Genomic DNA, 14,548 nt, shown 5'->3' with positions numbered 1-14,548 from the left:
TGTTATTATTGTTGTTGTTTTTGTTGATTTAAAATAATGTATTGATTCTAAATTGTTCTTAAAAGGTTTAAACATATTTCAGTTATTTTAAAATTATTATTTTTGGTGTAATATATTTTACATTATTAAAATTATTTGTGTGGGTGTGTTTGTTGTGTTGAAAAATATAAAAATAAAAATAAAATAAAAAACTTGGGAAAAATTTAAAAAAAATTATTTGAATTTTAAAAATAAATATGGCGGTAATGTGTGTTTTAAAAAATCTTATACTTCATATATTGAAGATTACGATTATTCTAATGATAATATATCTTTGAATACTTTAAATGATTTTTATGTTTCACAAAGTGAAAGGTTTAACTTAAGAGATAAAGATAATTCTGAAGTTAATGAGCTACTTGCAAAATTGTCCATATAAAAATATTTCACCCATACTAAAAATTCATTCATACTAAACAAATTCATTCATGTTTATCGGTTTTCTTTCATAAAAAATGAATGAATTTTTTAGTATATAAAAAAAATATATTATCACTAAAAATGAAAAAAAATAAAATTATTTTAAGTGTGTATAAAAATAAAATTAAATAATAATAGAATAAAACAATATTAAAAATAATAATAATAATAGAAACAAACATATTATATATTGGTAATAGATAATATCATAGTTCAATCTATTTGATGAAAGAAATACATCAAATGATTTTAATATTTTCAGTATTAGGATACTGAAACATCTATAAATTTTTAAATAAAATAAAATAAATTTTTTTTTTTATAAATAATATGTTTATTTTTACAATTTTCTTTTTTATATTTGTTGGGATTGAATCTTTTGAATTTGTATGATTGATTCAAAATCCATTTTTATATTAATATATAAAGGATTACTACAGTATTATTAAGTTTATTTAATTCGATATTTAAATATACTTGACTGTTTTTTTGAACTATTTGATTGATTGCTTAATCCTGTTTTTGATGATGAATAAATAACCTCTATTCTTGAACAGTTCTAGTACTTGGTAAGTCTGATTATAAGTTTGCATTAAAAAAGTAGAAAGAATGGTGAGAGATGGCCAGTAGAAGGATGAAATATAATAATATATGAGAATAAAGAAATACCAATTAATTGTAGTGTATCATTTGTATTTCCTTCTTTACAATAAGATATTGATACTTGTGAGTTGAATTAAACTTCTCTGTTAAACAATTTATTTAAGTGATAAGCGAAATTTGGAATAACTTTAAAGAATTTGCTTGAATCTAATTCTTTGCGAATTTTAATTGCCTATAATCTTTTTTTTTTTTTAATTATTATTTCTAAGGAAAAAAGGCATTAATTTTAAGAAAAAGTATATTGAAAATAAAAAAAATACATTTTTATTAAAAAATATAAAAATAAAATTACATAGATTTTAATTAAGCTCGCTTAATGTTATTTGTTTTTTTTATTTTAAACATATTCATAATAAAATAAAAAAAAAACAAATAACAGTAAGCGAGCTTAATTAAAATCTATGCCATGGGGGGGGCGGAGTTTTTTAAAAGAAGGTCCACATTCAATAAAATAAATATTTGATATAGCCCACCAGGCATATATCCATTATATTAAGGAATTATGGTTTAAAAAACGGAGGATTACCACGATGCCAAACACTATGTGAATGTCACACCCATGCTCCCTTATGGGCCATTGATTAGGTATACTTTGATATAGATAAATAATTAATTATTATAATGTTTACTATTTATTTTTTCTTTAATTTATTTAATATTATATTTATTTATTATTTTATACAAAAAATGATTAATTTTTTTTTATTTTATAAAAAAAATTTATTTAAAATATTTTTTTGAATAAAAAAAATTGATATATAAATGTAAAAATGTGTTGTAAAATTATGGGCATCTTTTTATAAGATTTTTTAAAACACAAATTATTTTTAAAATTCAAATAATTTTATAAAATTTTTTTAAATTTTCCCAATTTTTTTATTTTATTTTTATTTTTATTTTTATTTTTATTTTATTCAACACACAACACACACACACAAATAATTTTAATAATGTAAAATATTACATCAAACTAAAAATAATAATTTAAAAATAACCGAAATATGTTTAAAACCTTTATAGAACAAATTAGAAAATCAATATTATAAAACACAGCAACAACAAACCCACACACATATAGAATTTGGCATCGTTGAAGAAATACAGAAAATAGACGCAGATTCACAAACATAAATTAAATTAACTTTTATTAATATTCAAAAGACAGGTGTACCAATTAAAACCATTCAGTACCCCCAACAGGATTTGCTGTCGATATCACGAATGAAAGGATTTTAATCATTTATATTAAGATTTAGCCAATGTTTATCAAATGCACAGCGAACCTATTAAAAGAGATTTTATACTTTTTACAAGTAATAATAAATACCAATCCAACCACGAACTATTGCTCAATAATAATAATAATCTCAAAAATAATAGCAATAACAATCAATAGGTACTGCTTTCTTCTCATATAGTATTACACTTCATACTTCAACAGGTATCTCTCACTATTCTTTCTACTTTATAAATGCAAACTTATAATCAGACTTATCAAATAAAGTATCATATATTCGAAGGTTAAAGAGTTGAATTTTGAAGATCAAATGGAATAAGAATCAATTTTCAAATGGGTGTATCAAAAGAGAAGATGAATCAACCTATTATGAACAACGAAACCAAAATTGAACCCAATAACATCACGACAAGTCTTAAATAATATATTAATAAAACAACAAAGTACAATGATCAAAAAATTAAATAAAATATTTCCAAATAAAATTATAATAAAAAAAATAATAATAGATAATAAATTAAAAGTTAAAAAAAGTAATAAATATTTAATCTTTATTTAATACACTATAAAAAAGAACTCTGAATTGATAATAATTAAATTGAACTAAAAATACTATTTTACTGATTGTACTTGGTTAATTTAATTATTATAATTGAGTTAAAAAATATGAAATGGTGGTCAAATGTCGTTATACTGTTGGATTACTGATGTGGTGGTGATTGAATTAAATGATTGTCAGATTTAAATAAAAGTGTGATTATTGTTGGATATCTTGATGATTGTGATGACTTTTAGTTGATTGTTTGATGGAAAAACCCCTATTTTTGATTAGAAACTTTAAGAAATAAACTATTGTATTGAATATTTTTAAATTGTTTGTTCTAATATGGAAATAAAGTGATCTAATCTAAAATTTGGGTTTGTTTTTTTGAGACGCCATAAAAACCATTTGATTGAATTGAGTTTATGTAATCTTTCTTTTTGGTTTACAATTTTTAAAACATCGGCGTACATCTTTTCAAAAAAACTAAATGTATTCTCGTAACATAAAATTCCAGAGAACTTGATGGATTCTTTAATTAGTTTTAAGATAATATCCATTTTTTCCTTATTATAATCACCACTTTCAATTCTTTCTACAACTACAAATATGTTTGAAAAAAATAATTGAATAGATTGAGCATCAATTGGGCCGTTAGAGTTACCACTTGCAATTAACTTTTTATGGCTTGAATTGAAGTGCTCCAATACCATTATCAATTCATTTAATTCAAAAAATGGGATTGAATTAACCAAAAACTTTTTTACTTCAAAAGATTTTGGAGAATTTACTCTGTCAAAGAGATCTAAAACCACTTGTAAATTTTCTGAACGAATTGAACCACTAACCAAACCAAATAATGAATAAATTGTTTCAATAGTTTCATTTAAAAGAGATGATGATTTTTGTGGGCCATTTATATTTTTTTTTGAATCAATAAGATTTTTAAGAAGTTCTATTGAAACATTAAAAATTTTATCGATTACAATTTGTTTTTTACTATTTAATGAATTAAAACCATTTTCATTTTTAATTCTATCAAACTGGCCAAAAATTTTCATAACCCATTCTATTTTATATATTGGAGAGTTTGGGTCTGATAAAATATTTTGAAGTGAGACTATCCACTTTTCAATGCTTTCTAATGATTCTTCATCGAACCATTCTTTGATTATTATTTTTGAAACTAATGAGCAAGCTTTTTTTTTGGCAAGGTCTGTTGTACAACTTTTTTTTCCTTTTTCTTCAAAAATAAATTCTAATAATATGAATAAAATTCTATCCTTTTGACAACCGGACAATTTTTTTAATAAACCATCATCTGAGATATAATGGTCTAATAAATTTGTAGCAAAAATTATTTCTCTGTGACTTTCAGACTTTAATTGTTGGATAACGTCATTTTTTACAGATTCGAAATTAATTAAAAAAATTTCGTCATTGTTTCTATTATTAATATTTTCTTGAGTATTTTCATTTATTTCTTTTTGGGCTACATTAACTTCTGTTGCACTGGTTGGTGGAATATCAATTTGGTTATTAGAATCAATTTTTAACTTTTTTTTATCTCTTTGATCTTTTTCTGAATCATATATATCAGATAATTTCCTTTTTAAATTTGATTTTGCAACGGAAATTGGTTGATTTTCTGATATCAAGGTTGATTCTGAGTAATTGTTATTTTTGCAAAAAGTTGTAGTGGTAGTGGTAGTTGTGGTGGTTGTGGTAGTTGTAGTGATTGTAGATATTTTTTTTGCATTGATATTATTATTATTGATATTATTATTATCATTGTTTTTTTGATCAAAATTATTATTATTATTGATATTATTATTATTATTATTATTATTATTATTATAATTATTATTATTATTATTATTATTATAATTGATATTTATTTTATTATTATTATTATTATTGTTATTATTATCATTGATATTGTTATTATCTTTGTTTTTTTGATTTTTATTATTATTAATATTATTATTATTTTCATTATTATTATTATTATTATTATAATTATTGTTATTGTTATTGTTATTGTTATTATTTTTATTATAATTAGAAAATTTCAAAAATGGAATTAATGGTGAAAATAAACTAAAAATTTGTACCATTTTGAAATTTGATTTTTGAGATAAGAATTATTATTATTAATTATTTATTTATTTCTATATACTTAAAAAATATAATATAATTTTAAAGCTATAATATATGAATGAAAAAAAATTTGGAAATTTCAAAATTTTTAAATTGAAATAAATTAAAAATTTAAATTAAAAAAAAAATAAAATTTTAAAATTTTTTTTTTTGTCTGGATTTATAAATTTTTTTTTTGATATTTAAACATCAAGCGCAATTTTAAATTTAATAATAATAAAATAGAAAAATAATAAAATATATAATTAAATTTAAAATATTTTAAATTCCCAGATGGAAAATAAGAATCACAATTATATATAAAAATTTTTTATTAATATAAAAATCATTTAAATGAAGTTATATAAAGGGAAATGTATAAATAAAAAATAATATTAATAAATACTTGATTTTATTTATTTATCAAAAATTATTAATACGTATTATATTATAAAAATACTAATTAATAATAAATACATTAATAAATTTAAAAATTTTAAATAATAAATATATAAAAAAATTTTAATTTTAATAAATATAATCAATGGGAAGGAATAAATAAAAGACCTATTAACAGAAATCAATTGAAAATAAAGAAAATGTGTTGTATCCCCACATTATACTCAATATGAAATTGTACCAAAATGAATGCAGTGTAAGAAATTTACTCTGAGTTGCTTCTTCGTCAGTTGAAATATAACCGATCAAATTTGGGATGGGATAGAATAGAACAATGTGGCAAAAGAATCAAAAGATTCAAAGTTCAAATTTCAGAATACACTGGCTAACACGATCGATTTTTTAAATTGCCGAAATGAAAGAGCTAAAATGATAATCTGTATTTTCATGTAAGTGCACTCCATGAATCTTCACCCATTTGTTCTGTAATCTCTTTTGATGTTTTGTTTGAGAAAATTAAAGTCTGGGTGAAAATAATAGTTTTTAAACTATACATCCTTTTCTCCACATAAAAATGGTTGGGAATCTATCGAATGGTATACCTGTAGAATATGTACTGATTGCTCTAAATAGTTTTTCTAAATCTTCAACATTTGAATACTCGAGACATTTCTTTATAACTTCATAGGTAATCTTTGGGTAATCTGCTCTGTTTGAATTTAACCTATATAATGCCCCTTTGAATATTATCGATATTTAATGTTTTTAAATGTGGTAGTATATAATTTGGTGATTTTAATTCCTCTTTAATTAAATTTCTATATGATGATGGTGGTGGAAGTGTTATATTACCATTATTAATTAAAAAGCTATTACTGTTTTTATTGTTGCAACCGCTACTACAGCTACTCCCATTGCTCATTACTATTACAACTGCTTATACTACTACAACTTGCGCTTCGGGCTAAACTGAAACTATTATTATTTAAATTGCTATTCATTTACCTGTTTTATAATTAATAATTAAAGTGTTAATACATATTTTTAAAACAATAATCAATTTATCGAAATGTTATTACCACTTACTTTTAATTTCTTATTATTTCCATAATTTAATTCTATTAAAGTAGAATTGGTTTATTGTGGTTGCAGCTGCGGTTGGGAATGTTGGATGTATCTATTGTAATGTTTCTTTCTATAATATCAATTATACCACAAACAAAAAATATCATTGTTTAAAACCATTTGAACTATCTGTAATTTCTAATGCATTCAATATTTTATTTTCATTTTGTGATTTTACTATCTTTAAATCTGAAAATAATGGTCCAATAAAATCAATATCTAAAAATAAAATGAAAAATTAATTAATATATTATTTTGTAAATAAATAGGTATGGAATCATTTAAATATTTGTATAAACTTACTTTTTGATTCAGCAACTCTTAACTGATATGCAAAAGGTAATGCAAAACTTTTATAAATTCCATTGAATAATCATTTATTTTCTTTGTAAATATTTATTGGTGATACGTCTATGTGTAGTAATTTAGTAATTGTATATTATTTTTAATTAGTATAACATTGTATATTAAACAATTTTAGAAATAGCATGTGTAATTATTTACCTTAACTGATGCGTCTTTGTATTTCACTTAATATATTGTTTTTCCATTTTGGAAAAAAAAAAACTTATCATTACTATTATTATTAGTTGCAATTATTATTATTATAATTATTATTATTATAGCACAATAAATGTTGATAAATCCAAAAAAAAAAAATTCAAAATTAATTTTTTTTAATTTTTATAATTTTTTTTTCTAAAAATAAAACCGAACATTTATTTAAATTTATAATTTTTTTCTTTAAATATTTTTTATAAAAATATATTCATAAAAATAATGTTTTTTTTTTTTTTAAAAATCTTTATTATAATGAAAAAATCGAAATGAAATTAGTGAAAAAACTGTTTTTTTTTTTTGAATTATGGTAAAATTCATAATCTTTAGTTTTTTTTATTTTTTAATTTTTTTTATTTGAATTTATTATTTAGATGTTCATATACAACAGAACATATATCTCCTTTTGCTAACCTGCATTCACCTTTCGTAATTTTTACAAAGTTTAATAGTAGCTCTGTAACATCGGCATTATCTGTTTTGATTGATTGAAATGTGAGTTTTTTTAAAAAAAAAGTACTGACAATAGGATTGGGATTTGATTTTGATTTTTTGGCAAACAAATGGTTATGTTTTAATGAAATGTATTTGAGAGATGGTAAATCCCCATTACGAATTATTCTCTCTAGGAAAAGGAATAAAACTGATATATCATTTCGAATATATTTTAATGAGTTATCTAATAAAACCGCTGATAATCCAAATTTGAAATCTAGAACATCTCTGAATGATTCTAAGTCTGATAATATATCGGTTCTACCTAATTTACATAGTAAAATATAGTAAAGCTTTGTAGATATTGAAACTTGAATGTTTTGTTGTTGTTGTTGTTTTTGTTTATTAGGATTGATATAAAAACAAACTGTTGATCTATACCTTTCTATTTTTGGCAAAGGCTCTGTGGCATGTCCAAATAACCAAGAGAAAAAATAATTATTTTTAAATGCACATTCTATGTCGTTGAACCTTATATGTCTAAATTTATTTGACTTTGCTAATTTTATTGCTATTTCTGATTGAAGTTGTGAAATAAATATATTACCCCTAAAATCCAAGTACTGACAATTATCAAAATTGTAAACCAATTGATTATTAATTGCATTATAAAGTACATCTAAAATTGATACACCAGATTGATCTTGAGTTTGATTATAAATATAATTATTGTCAATTAAAAAAGTCCTACGGAGTTTGGCCATTAACTTTTCATAGTGACAAAGAATTGTAATATTTAATAATCTGAAGCATAGAGAATTGTCATCTTTAAATAAAATACAGTTTGGGTGGTTTTTAAAAAAGTAGTCTAGTACTTCAGTTGATTGAATGCCTTCGATAATACCCAATGATAGATTTGTTGGTTTCACCTCATTTGCAAAAAATCCCAGTTCTTTTTTATTAATTATAAATTCTATCAATTCTAAATTACCACTTAATGCAATGTGTTTTAATAGTTTATCAATTGGTGCTTTATTGTGTCTTAGGTTTAGAAGAATTTCGATCGAATGTGAAAAGATATTAAAACTGAAATTTTTATAGATGCAATATTTATATAAGTCTTTGAATTCTGGAACAATTGATAATTTAATTATGTTAAATTTATAAAGTATTGAATCTTCTTTTTTAAATAAAAAATAATAATCTAATGGTAATGGATTTCTTTCTAAGCCTATTACTTGGTATAGAATATCAATATATTTTAATATTATTGGTTTGATTTTATAGTTTTCTTCGCTGTCTACAATATTATTATTATTATTATTATTATTATTATTATTATTATTATTATTATTATTATTATTATTATTATTATTATTATTATTATTATTATTATTATTGATTAATACAGAGTATTTCAATAAAAGTTGGATTACATTTGATTTTAATTGCTCTGGTGTAAATGGTGTTGATTCTAATTTTCTTATTTCCTCTATATGAATTGGGGTTATTCTTCTATGAAATGATGGTAAACATTCGATGGTTTTGATGAGTTGTTTTAAATTTTTAAGATTTTGAAAACAATTAAACGATTTAAATTCTATACAAAAATTTTTAATGCCAATAGATTTGAGATAATTGATCATTTTGATACCTTTATAATTTTTTATTAAAAATGGGGATCTGTTTGGTAACCTTTTAAACATTTCACTATCTAGCTTCAATATCTTCAATACCATAATATTTAATTCTTTTATTGCATCTCTGGCAAAACCATCTCTACTAATTGATTTTGAATATTTTGAAAATAACTGTTCATAGAATGCTGTATTCTCTGGTGTTTCCTCGATGATTCTCCTACAAATAGATTCATAACCTCCATTATTAATTTCAAAATTTAAATATTGAGAAGACTTTACTTTATCTTTTAAAATTTCTTCTCCATTTGAATATCTTTCAAGTATATCTAATACATTAAATAAAGTTTCATAACTTGTTATTTGATCAGGTTTAAAATTTGAAAATATTTCTTTGTAAATTGCTTTGTTTCTAAATATTTCCCAAAATATATGTTCATGTGGTTCGATATCTTTAATTGTTAATTGTGCTCTTTCTTTATTGAATGAATTGATCGATTCTTTTTCTTGATTTTCATTTGATAATCTTTGTTGCAACTCTATGAAATTCTTTTATTTTATCATAAATATCTCTTTTATTCACCCCACATGCAATACCTAGTTTACTTGCATATTCTTTTAAATCAACTGCTCTCAAATCGTTATATGTTTTATTTAAAAAATCATGTTTATCATCTAAATTGTTATTTAAATCTTTTTTTAATTTTTTGAATTCACTATTATTATCATTATTATTATTAAGTTTCCTTTTGTTTTCCATTGAAAAAAATAAAAATAAAGACGACTGTTATCTATTATCTCTGCGTTTGCATTGATACAAATTTTTATAAAAAAATAAAAAATAAAAAATAAAAAATAAAAAATAAAAAATAAAAAATAAAAAATAAAAAAAAAATTATAAAAATTGAAATTTTTAAGAAAAAAATTATAAAAAGCTGTAGTATTGATAAAAACAAAAAAAAAAATTGCTCTTTCTTAAAGTTTAAATTTTATTGATTAATCATCATCGTTCATTGTTTGTGATTGACTAACCATATCTGGTTCATCTGGAATAAAACATGTACTTGGAGTTCCATTAGGCCATACGATAGCACCCTATTTTTGGCAAAAGAAAAGAGAAGAAAAAAAAGTTTAAAATTAGTTTAATATATAAATTTTAATTGTATATTTAATATTATATCTTTTATACATATGTTAATTACTTACCATTATGGTATCAGTTGGAGCAGAAAAACCATCTACTCTACTATTATATATACCGTTGTTGATTACAGCATACTTTTCAGAGAGGCAGTACACCAAAAAATCATAGCAATTTTCATTATAGTAAATAATATCAACATCTCCACACATTTGGGAATCTCCAATTAAAATACGTTGGTTATTTTTGTCAGTTAAATCAATATTAATAAATCTAATTGGTGTTTGTCTTACAATTCCAAAATGTTCGTATATTTCTTTAATGTCCTTTTCTAATTTGACTAGTTCAATTGTTTTATCGATAATGCTGGGTGGTGCTGTAGTAGAAATGGTGGGGTTGAAAATTACATTCATTTTACGACCTCTGGTTTCGCCATTGGTTTCTGATTGTCTTGGAACTATAGTTTCATAATCTTGCATTTCGAATCTAAAAACTAAATCTTTTATTAATAAATGGTTATCGTGATTATAATTGCAATGAGGGTCATTATAATCACAAAAAATAATTTCATCTTTGAAGATTGGAGATACAAATAGACCGATTTTTTGGTCAATTTCGAAGGTTGGATTTGCAGCTTGTATTCTATTTAATTTTATTGGGATATAGATTTCACTTAATAAACCATTGAAATTCTTGATGAGATTGGTAATATCATCTGTAAAAGAGCCATCCGTATCATAATCTACAGATGGTTTTGTATCTTCAGTATCTATTATTACTTTGGGATTGAAAGATTCATATTGATTATTTTGTTGATTTAATTTTTTAATTTCCATTACTGGTCTATTTGCAGCACTATAAAACCCCTTGTTTTCTAAATCAGTATAATAATTTGTGAAATCAATTTTAAAACCTGCTGTACCAAAAGGTATAACTTCTGGTCCAAACTTATCATACCTTGGGGTTGTTGGAGGGTCTGCAATAACAGTGACACGACTTTCATAGTATTCAGCTAGATAATCTAATTTTTTTGAACAAAATGCACAACCACCCCTTGATTCCTAATAAATAAAATAAAACAGTTAATATATAAAATTGTATAAATATAATATGCTTGTAATTATTTTTTATGAACAACTTACTTGTTTACCTTGCCAATTTAGATCACCAATACCTTTTAATATAAATTTTAAATTAATTAGTATATTTTTTGATATATACAAACTCAGTTTAAAATTAAGAATATTCTTACTTACAAAATAGATTACCAGTGCTATCGACTAAATATGATATCTTTGAATGTTGAGCACCATCTGTTGTAGATTCACTAACAGACCATGGTGCATCAGTTCTACTGACAATATTCATTTTATCTGATGGTTTGGCCATTTTATCACCGTTTTTACTACCACCCCTTTGCATTGTGTTAATAAGCCATTTACCTGTTTTTTGATGGTTGTTGTAATAGTAATCTGCAATATAATCCCATATCATATTAAATCCTCTTTTTGATAATGGGTATGATGCCTTTTTTTTATGAATATTATTGTTTGAGGTTTGAACAAAGTATTGACCATCACCATTGGATTGATCCATTACCTTATTGTAATGTATACAGTCTTTAACATTCTTTCTTTGGAAATCAAATGATGAAAAATCATTGTTACTGACCAGGCTTGCCTATTAATAATAAAATTAAGAATTAGAATTTTAATACAAACCAGTGTTATTAAATAATATAAATTAATTTAAAACTTACAATTGTGGACCATTTTGATAATTCTATTGTATTTTTTGACCAATGATTTGTATTTGGATCAAAGATAATCGTATCGAAAATGTTTTGATCAAAAATATCAAATGTTTTCTTTAATTTTTTAAATGAAGCGATTTCATTTTTTGTAAAAGCACTGGTATCGATTAATGAGCCAACTCTAGTTCTAATGTCATTAAACTTGGTTATACCAGATAGCTTGTGGGTTATATCTCTAATGTTTATACCATTAATTGCATTAATAATAAAATCACCATAAATTAAAAGCTTTGGAATAATATCTAATTCATCTGGTGATAAGTTAATACAAACTGAATGTTGACCCAAATTAAACCCAGTTCCTTTTTCAAAGAATTCATCAGCCCCATCTTTTTCAGGTGACTGAGGATAACTTTGAATTACATGAATACCTCCTATAATTAATAAAATTTTTTTTTTTTTTTTTTTTTTTTTTTTTTTTTAAAAAATGAAGATAAAAAATTAATAATTAATATTTTAAATATTATAATAATATTTATTAAATGACTATATTTACCTTGATTGTTCCAAATAAAAAAACCCTTGGCATGTGCACCTGTACCTGGATCACCACGAGTTGTAGGATCAGTATATACAACACCATTAACTTTTTTTACTTTATGTCTTGGTTCATTATTATATGCAATACTATTGTAATTATTATTATTTAATATTTGTTCATATGTTATAGTTACTGGATTTGGAATTTTATCACTATTTTTGGTATAATAGTTGTTGATTTCGGATATAATTTTTTCACCAGATAAACTGCTGTCTGTGTAAATTGCACCACCATTATCACCTGAAAGTTGTTGTAAAAACCACCAATCTACATCCTTAGTGGACGTCATACCATTAAATTTATTTCTTGCTTCTCCTTGATACACATTTTCTGTTGTTTTACATCTTGGTGCTTGAGATACTACAAAATTGTTACTATTAACAAAAACTAAAACCAATATTATCAAAACAAAATTAATATTTATTTGTTTCATTATGTGTTTGATTTTTTTTTTTATTTTAGGTTTATAAAAAAAAATTATTTATTTTATATTTTTTTTTTATTGTGCCTGATTTTAATTTTATATGCGGTGTGCTTCTTTCAAATTAAAATCTTGTAAAAAAAAATTAAAAAAAAAAACACTCGTATTTTTTCGTGATATGTTGTGAACGAGTAAAATCAATTATTTTTTTTTTTAAAAAACACAAAAACAAAATTTTTTAGTTTTTTTTTGGGTTTTATAAAATTCGTTTTTCTAAAAAACTATTTTTGGATTTTTATATAAAATCACATCACAACACTTTTTTTTTTTACCACAGCGATTCAAAAATAAATGGGCCAGATTTTTTTTTTTAAAGTTTTTGTTAAATGTTTTTATTATTACCATAAAAATAATTAATTTTTATTTTAGATATCTGTTTTGAAAAAAAATTTGAAAAAAAATTAAAAAAAAAATAATTTAAAATTTTTTTTATATTTTTTTTCTCTGTGCGATTTTGTGTTATAATTTTATCTATATATATAATTATTATTGATAATAAGTAAATAATAATAATGAATTTTTAAAACCAAATTTATATTTTAAAGAACAAAGGGGGTTTTAAGGTGAATTTTTTTAAAAAAACTAAGAAATAAAAATTTATTCACTTTTTTTTATATATATATAAAAAAAAAAAATTTTCATTTCTCATTTTTTTTTGTCGAGACAACCGTAGTTCGCATACAGCAAAGATAGTGAAACAATATTTAGAAGAGAATAATATACAAGTTAACCTAATACCATCTTACATGCAATATTTAAAGAACGTGCAGGATATACCAAATATTAATTAATAATAATCAAATAATTGATAAAAAAATACAAATAAAATTGAAAAAATATATTTTTAATTTTTAACAAATAAACCAATATCTTGTACTATGATTTATTTAAATGGTTCTTTTTTAAAATTTAAATATGAACTATTTATTCAATAGTTTTCATTTCCATCCTAATAAAGTATGGGGTATACATATTTATTCCGGGCACTGTAGATTTAATAACTTGCTTTTGTTTGTTTAATTTCATATTTTTGGGTCTTCAATTTCTATAATTATTTTTCCATTCCCCAAACTATTTTTTTTGATTACTTCGTGTTGTTGTGATTGAAATGGTTGATATTTATTTATGATGTGTGAGCTCTTGTTTTTTCTTTTTGTTTTTTTATAAATATATAATTCCAATTTCTAAAACTTTATTTTCTTACTCTTTGCTCTTTAAAAATTTATGATACTCTTGATAATTTTTTTGTTTATTATCACCATACTAAAAAATTATAGTTGTTTTTTAATAATAATAATAATAATGGTTGTAGCTATGAAAGATTTGTTATGGAAATGTGGATTTGAAAGTTTTATTTGTTTAAGTGAAGTATAGTTATT

General features: G+C 22.4%; 3 protein-coding genes across 3 annotated transcripts; all 3 read right to left on the bottom strand.

Annotated features, from left to right (window-relative positions):
* Positions 1-3,226: 3,226 nt before the first annotated feature.
* Positions 3,227-5,017, bottom strand: DICPUDRAFT_158203 (uncharacterized protein; the record flags this gene model as incomplete). Its single annotated transcript, XM_003293322.1, has 1 exon — positions 3,227-5,017. The coding sequence occupies one exon, from the start codon at positions 5,015-5,017 to the stop codon at positions 3,227-3,229; it is 1,791 nt and encodes a 596-aa protein (XP_003293370.1).
* A 1,649-nt stretch (positions 5,018-6,666) lies between these two features.
* DICPUDRAFT_83925 (uncharacterized protein) lies at positions 6,667-9,953 on the bottom strand (the record flags this gene model as incomplete). Its single annotated transcript, XM_003293321.1, has 4 exons — positions 6,667-6,782; positions 6,867-6,913; positions 7,536-9,742; positions 9,777-9,953. The coding sequence occupies 4 exons, from the start codon at positions 9,951-9,953 to the stop codon at positions 6,667-6,669; spliced, it is 2,547 nt and encodes an 848-aa protein (XP_003293369.1).
* A 236-nt stretch (positions 9,954-10,189) lies between these two features.
* On the bottom strand, positions 10,190-14,432 carry DICPUDRAFT_158200 (uncharacterized protein; the record flags this gene model as incomplete). Its single annotated transcript, XM_003293320.1, has 7 exons — positions 10,190-10,288; positions 10,400-11,395; positions 11,477-11,508; positions 11,591-12,014; positions 12,094-12,521; positions 12,644-13,062; positions 14,374-14,432. Coding segments are annotated over 7 exons (2,457 nt in total), but the record flags the coding sequence as incomplete, so codon positions are not given.
* Between the last annotated feature and the right edge of the window lie 116 nt (positions 14,433-14,548).

Source organism: Dictyostelium purpureum (assembly GCF_000190715.1).
Source record: "Dictyostelium purpureum unplaced genomic scaffold DICPUscaffold_419, whole genome shotgun sequence".
Lineage (NCBI taxonomy): Eukaryota > Evosea > Eumycetozoa > Dictyosteliales > Dictyosteliaceae > Dictyostelium > Dictyostelium purpureum.
This window is presented reverse-complemented; position numbering and strand designations above follow the sequence as displayed.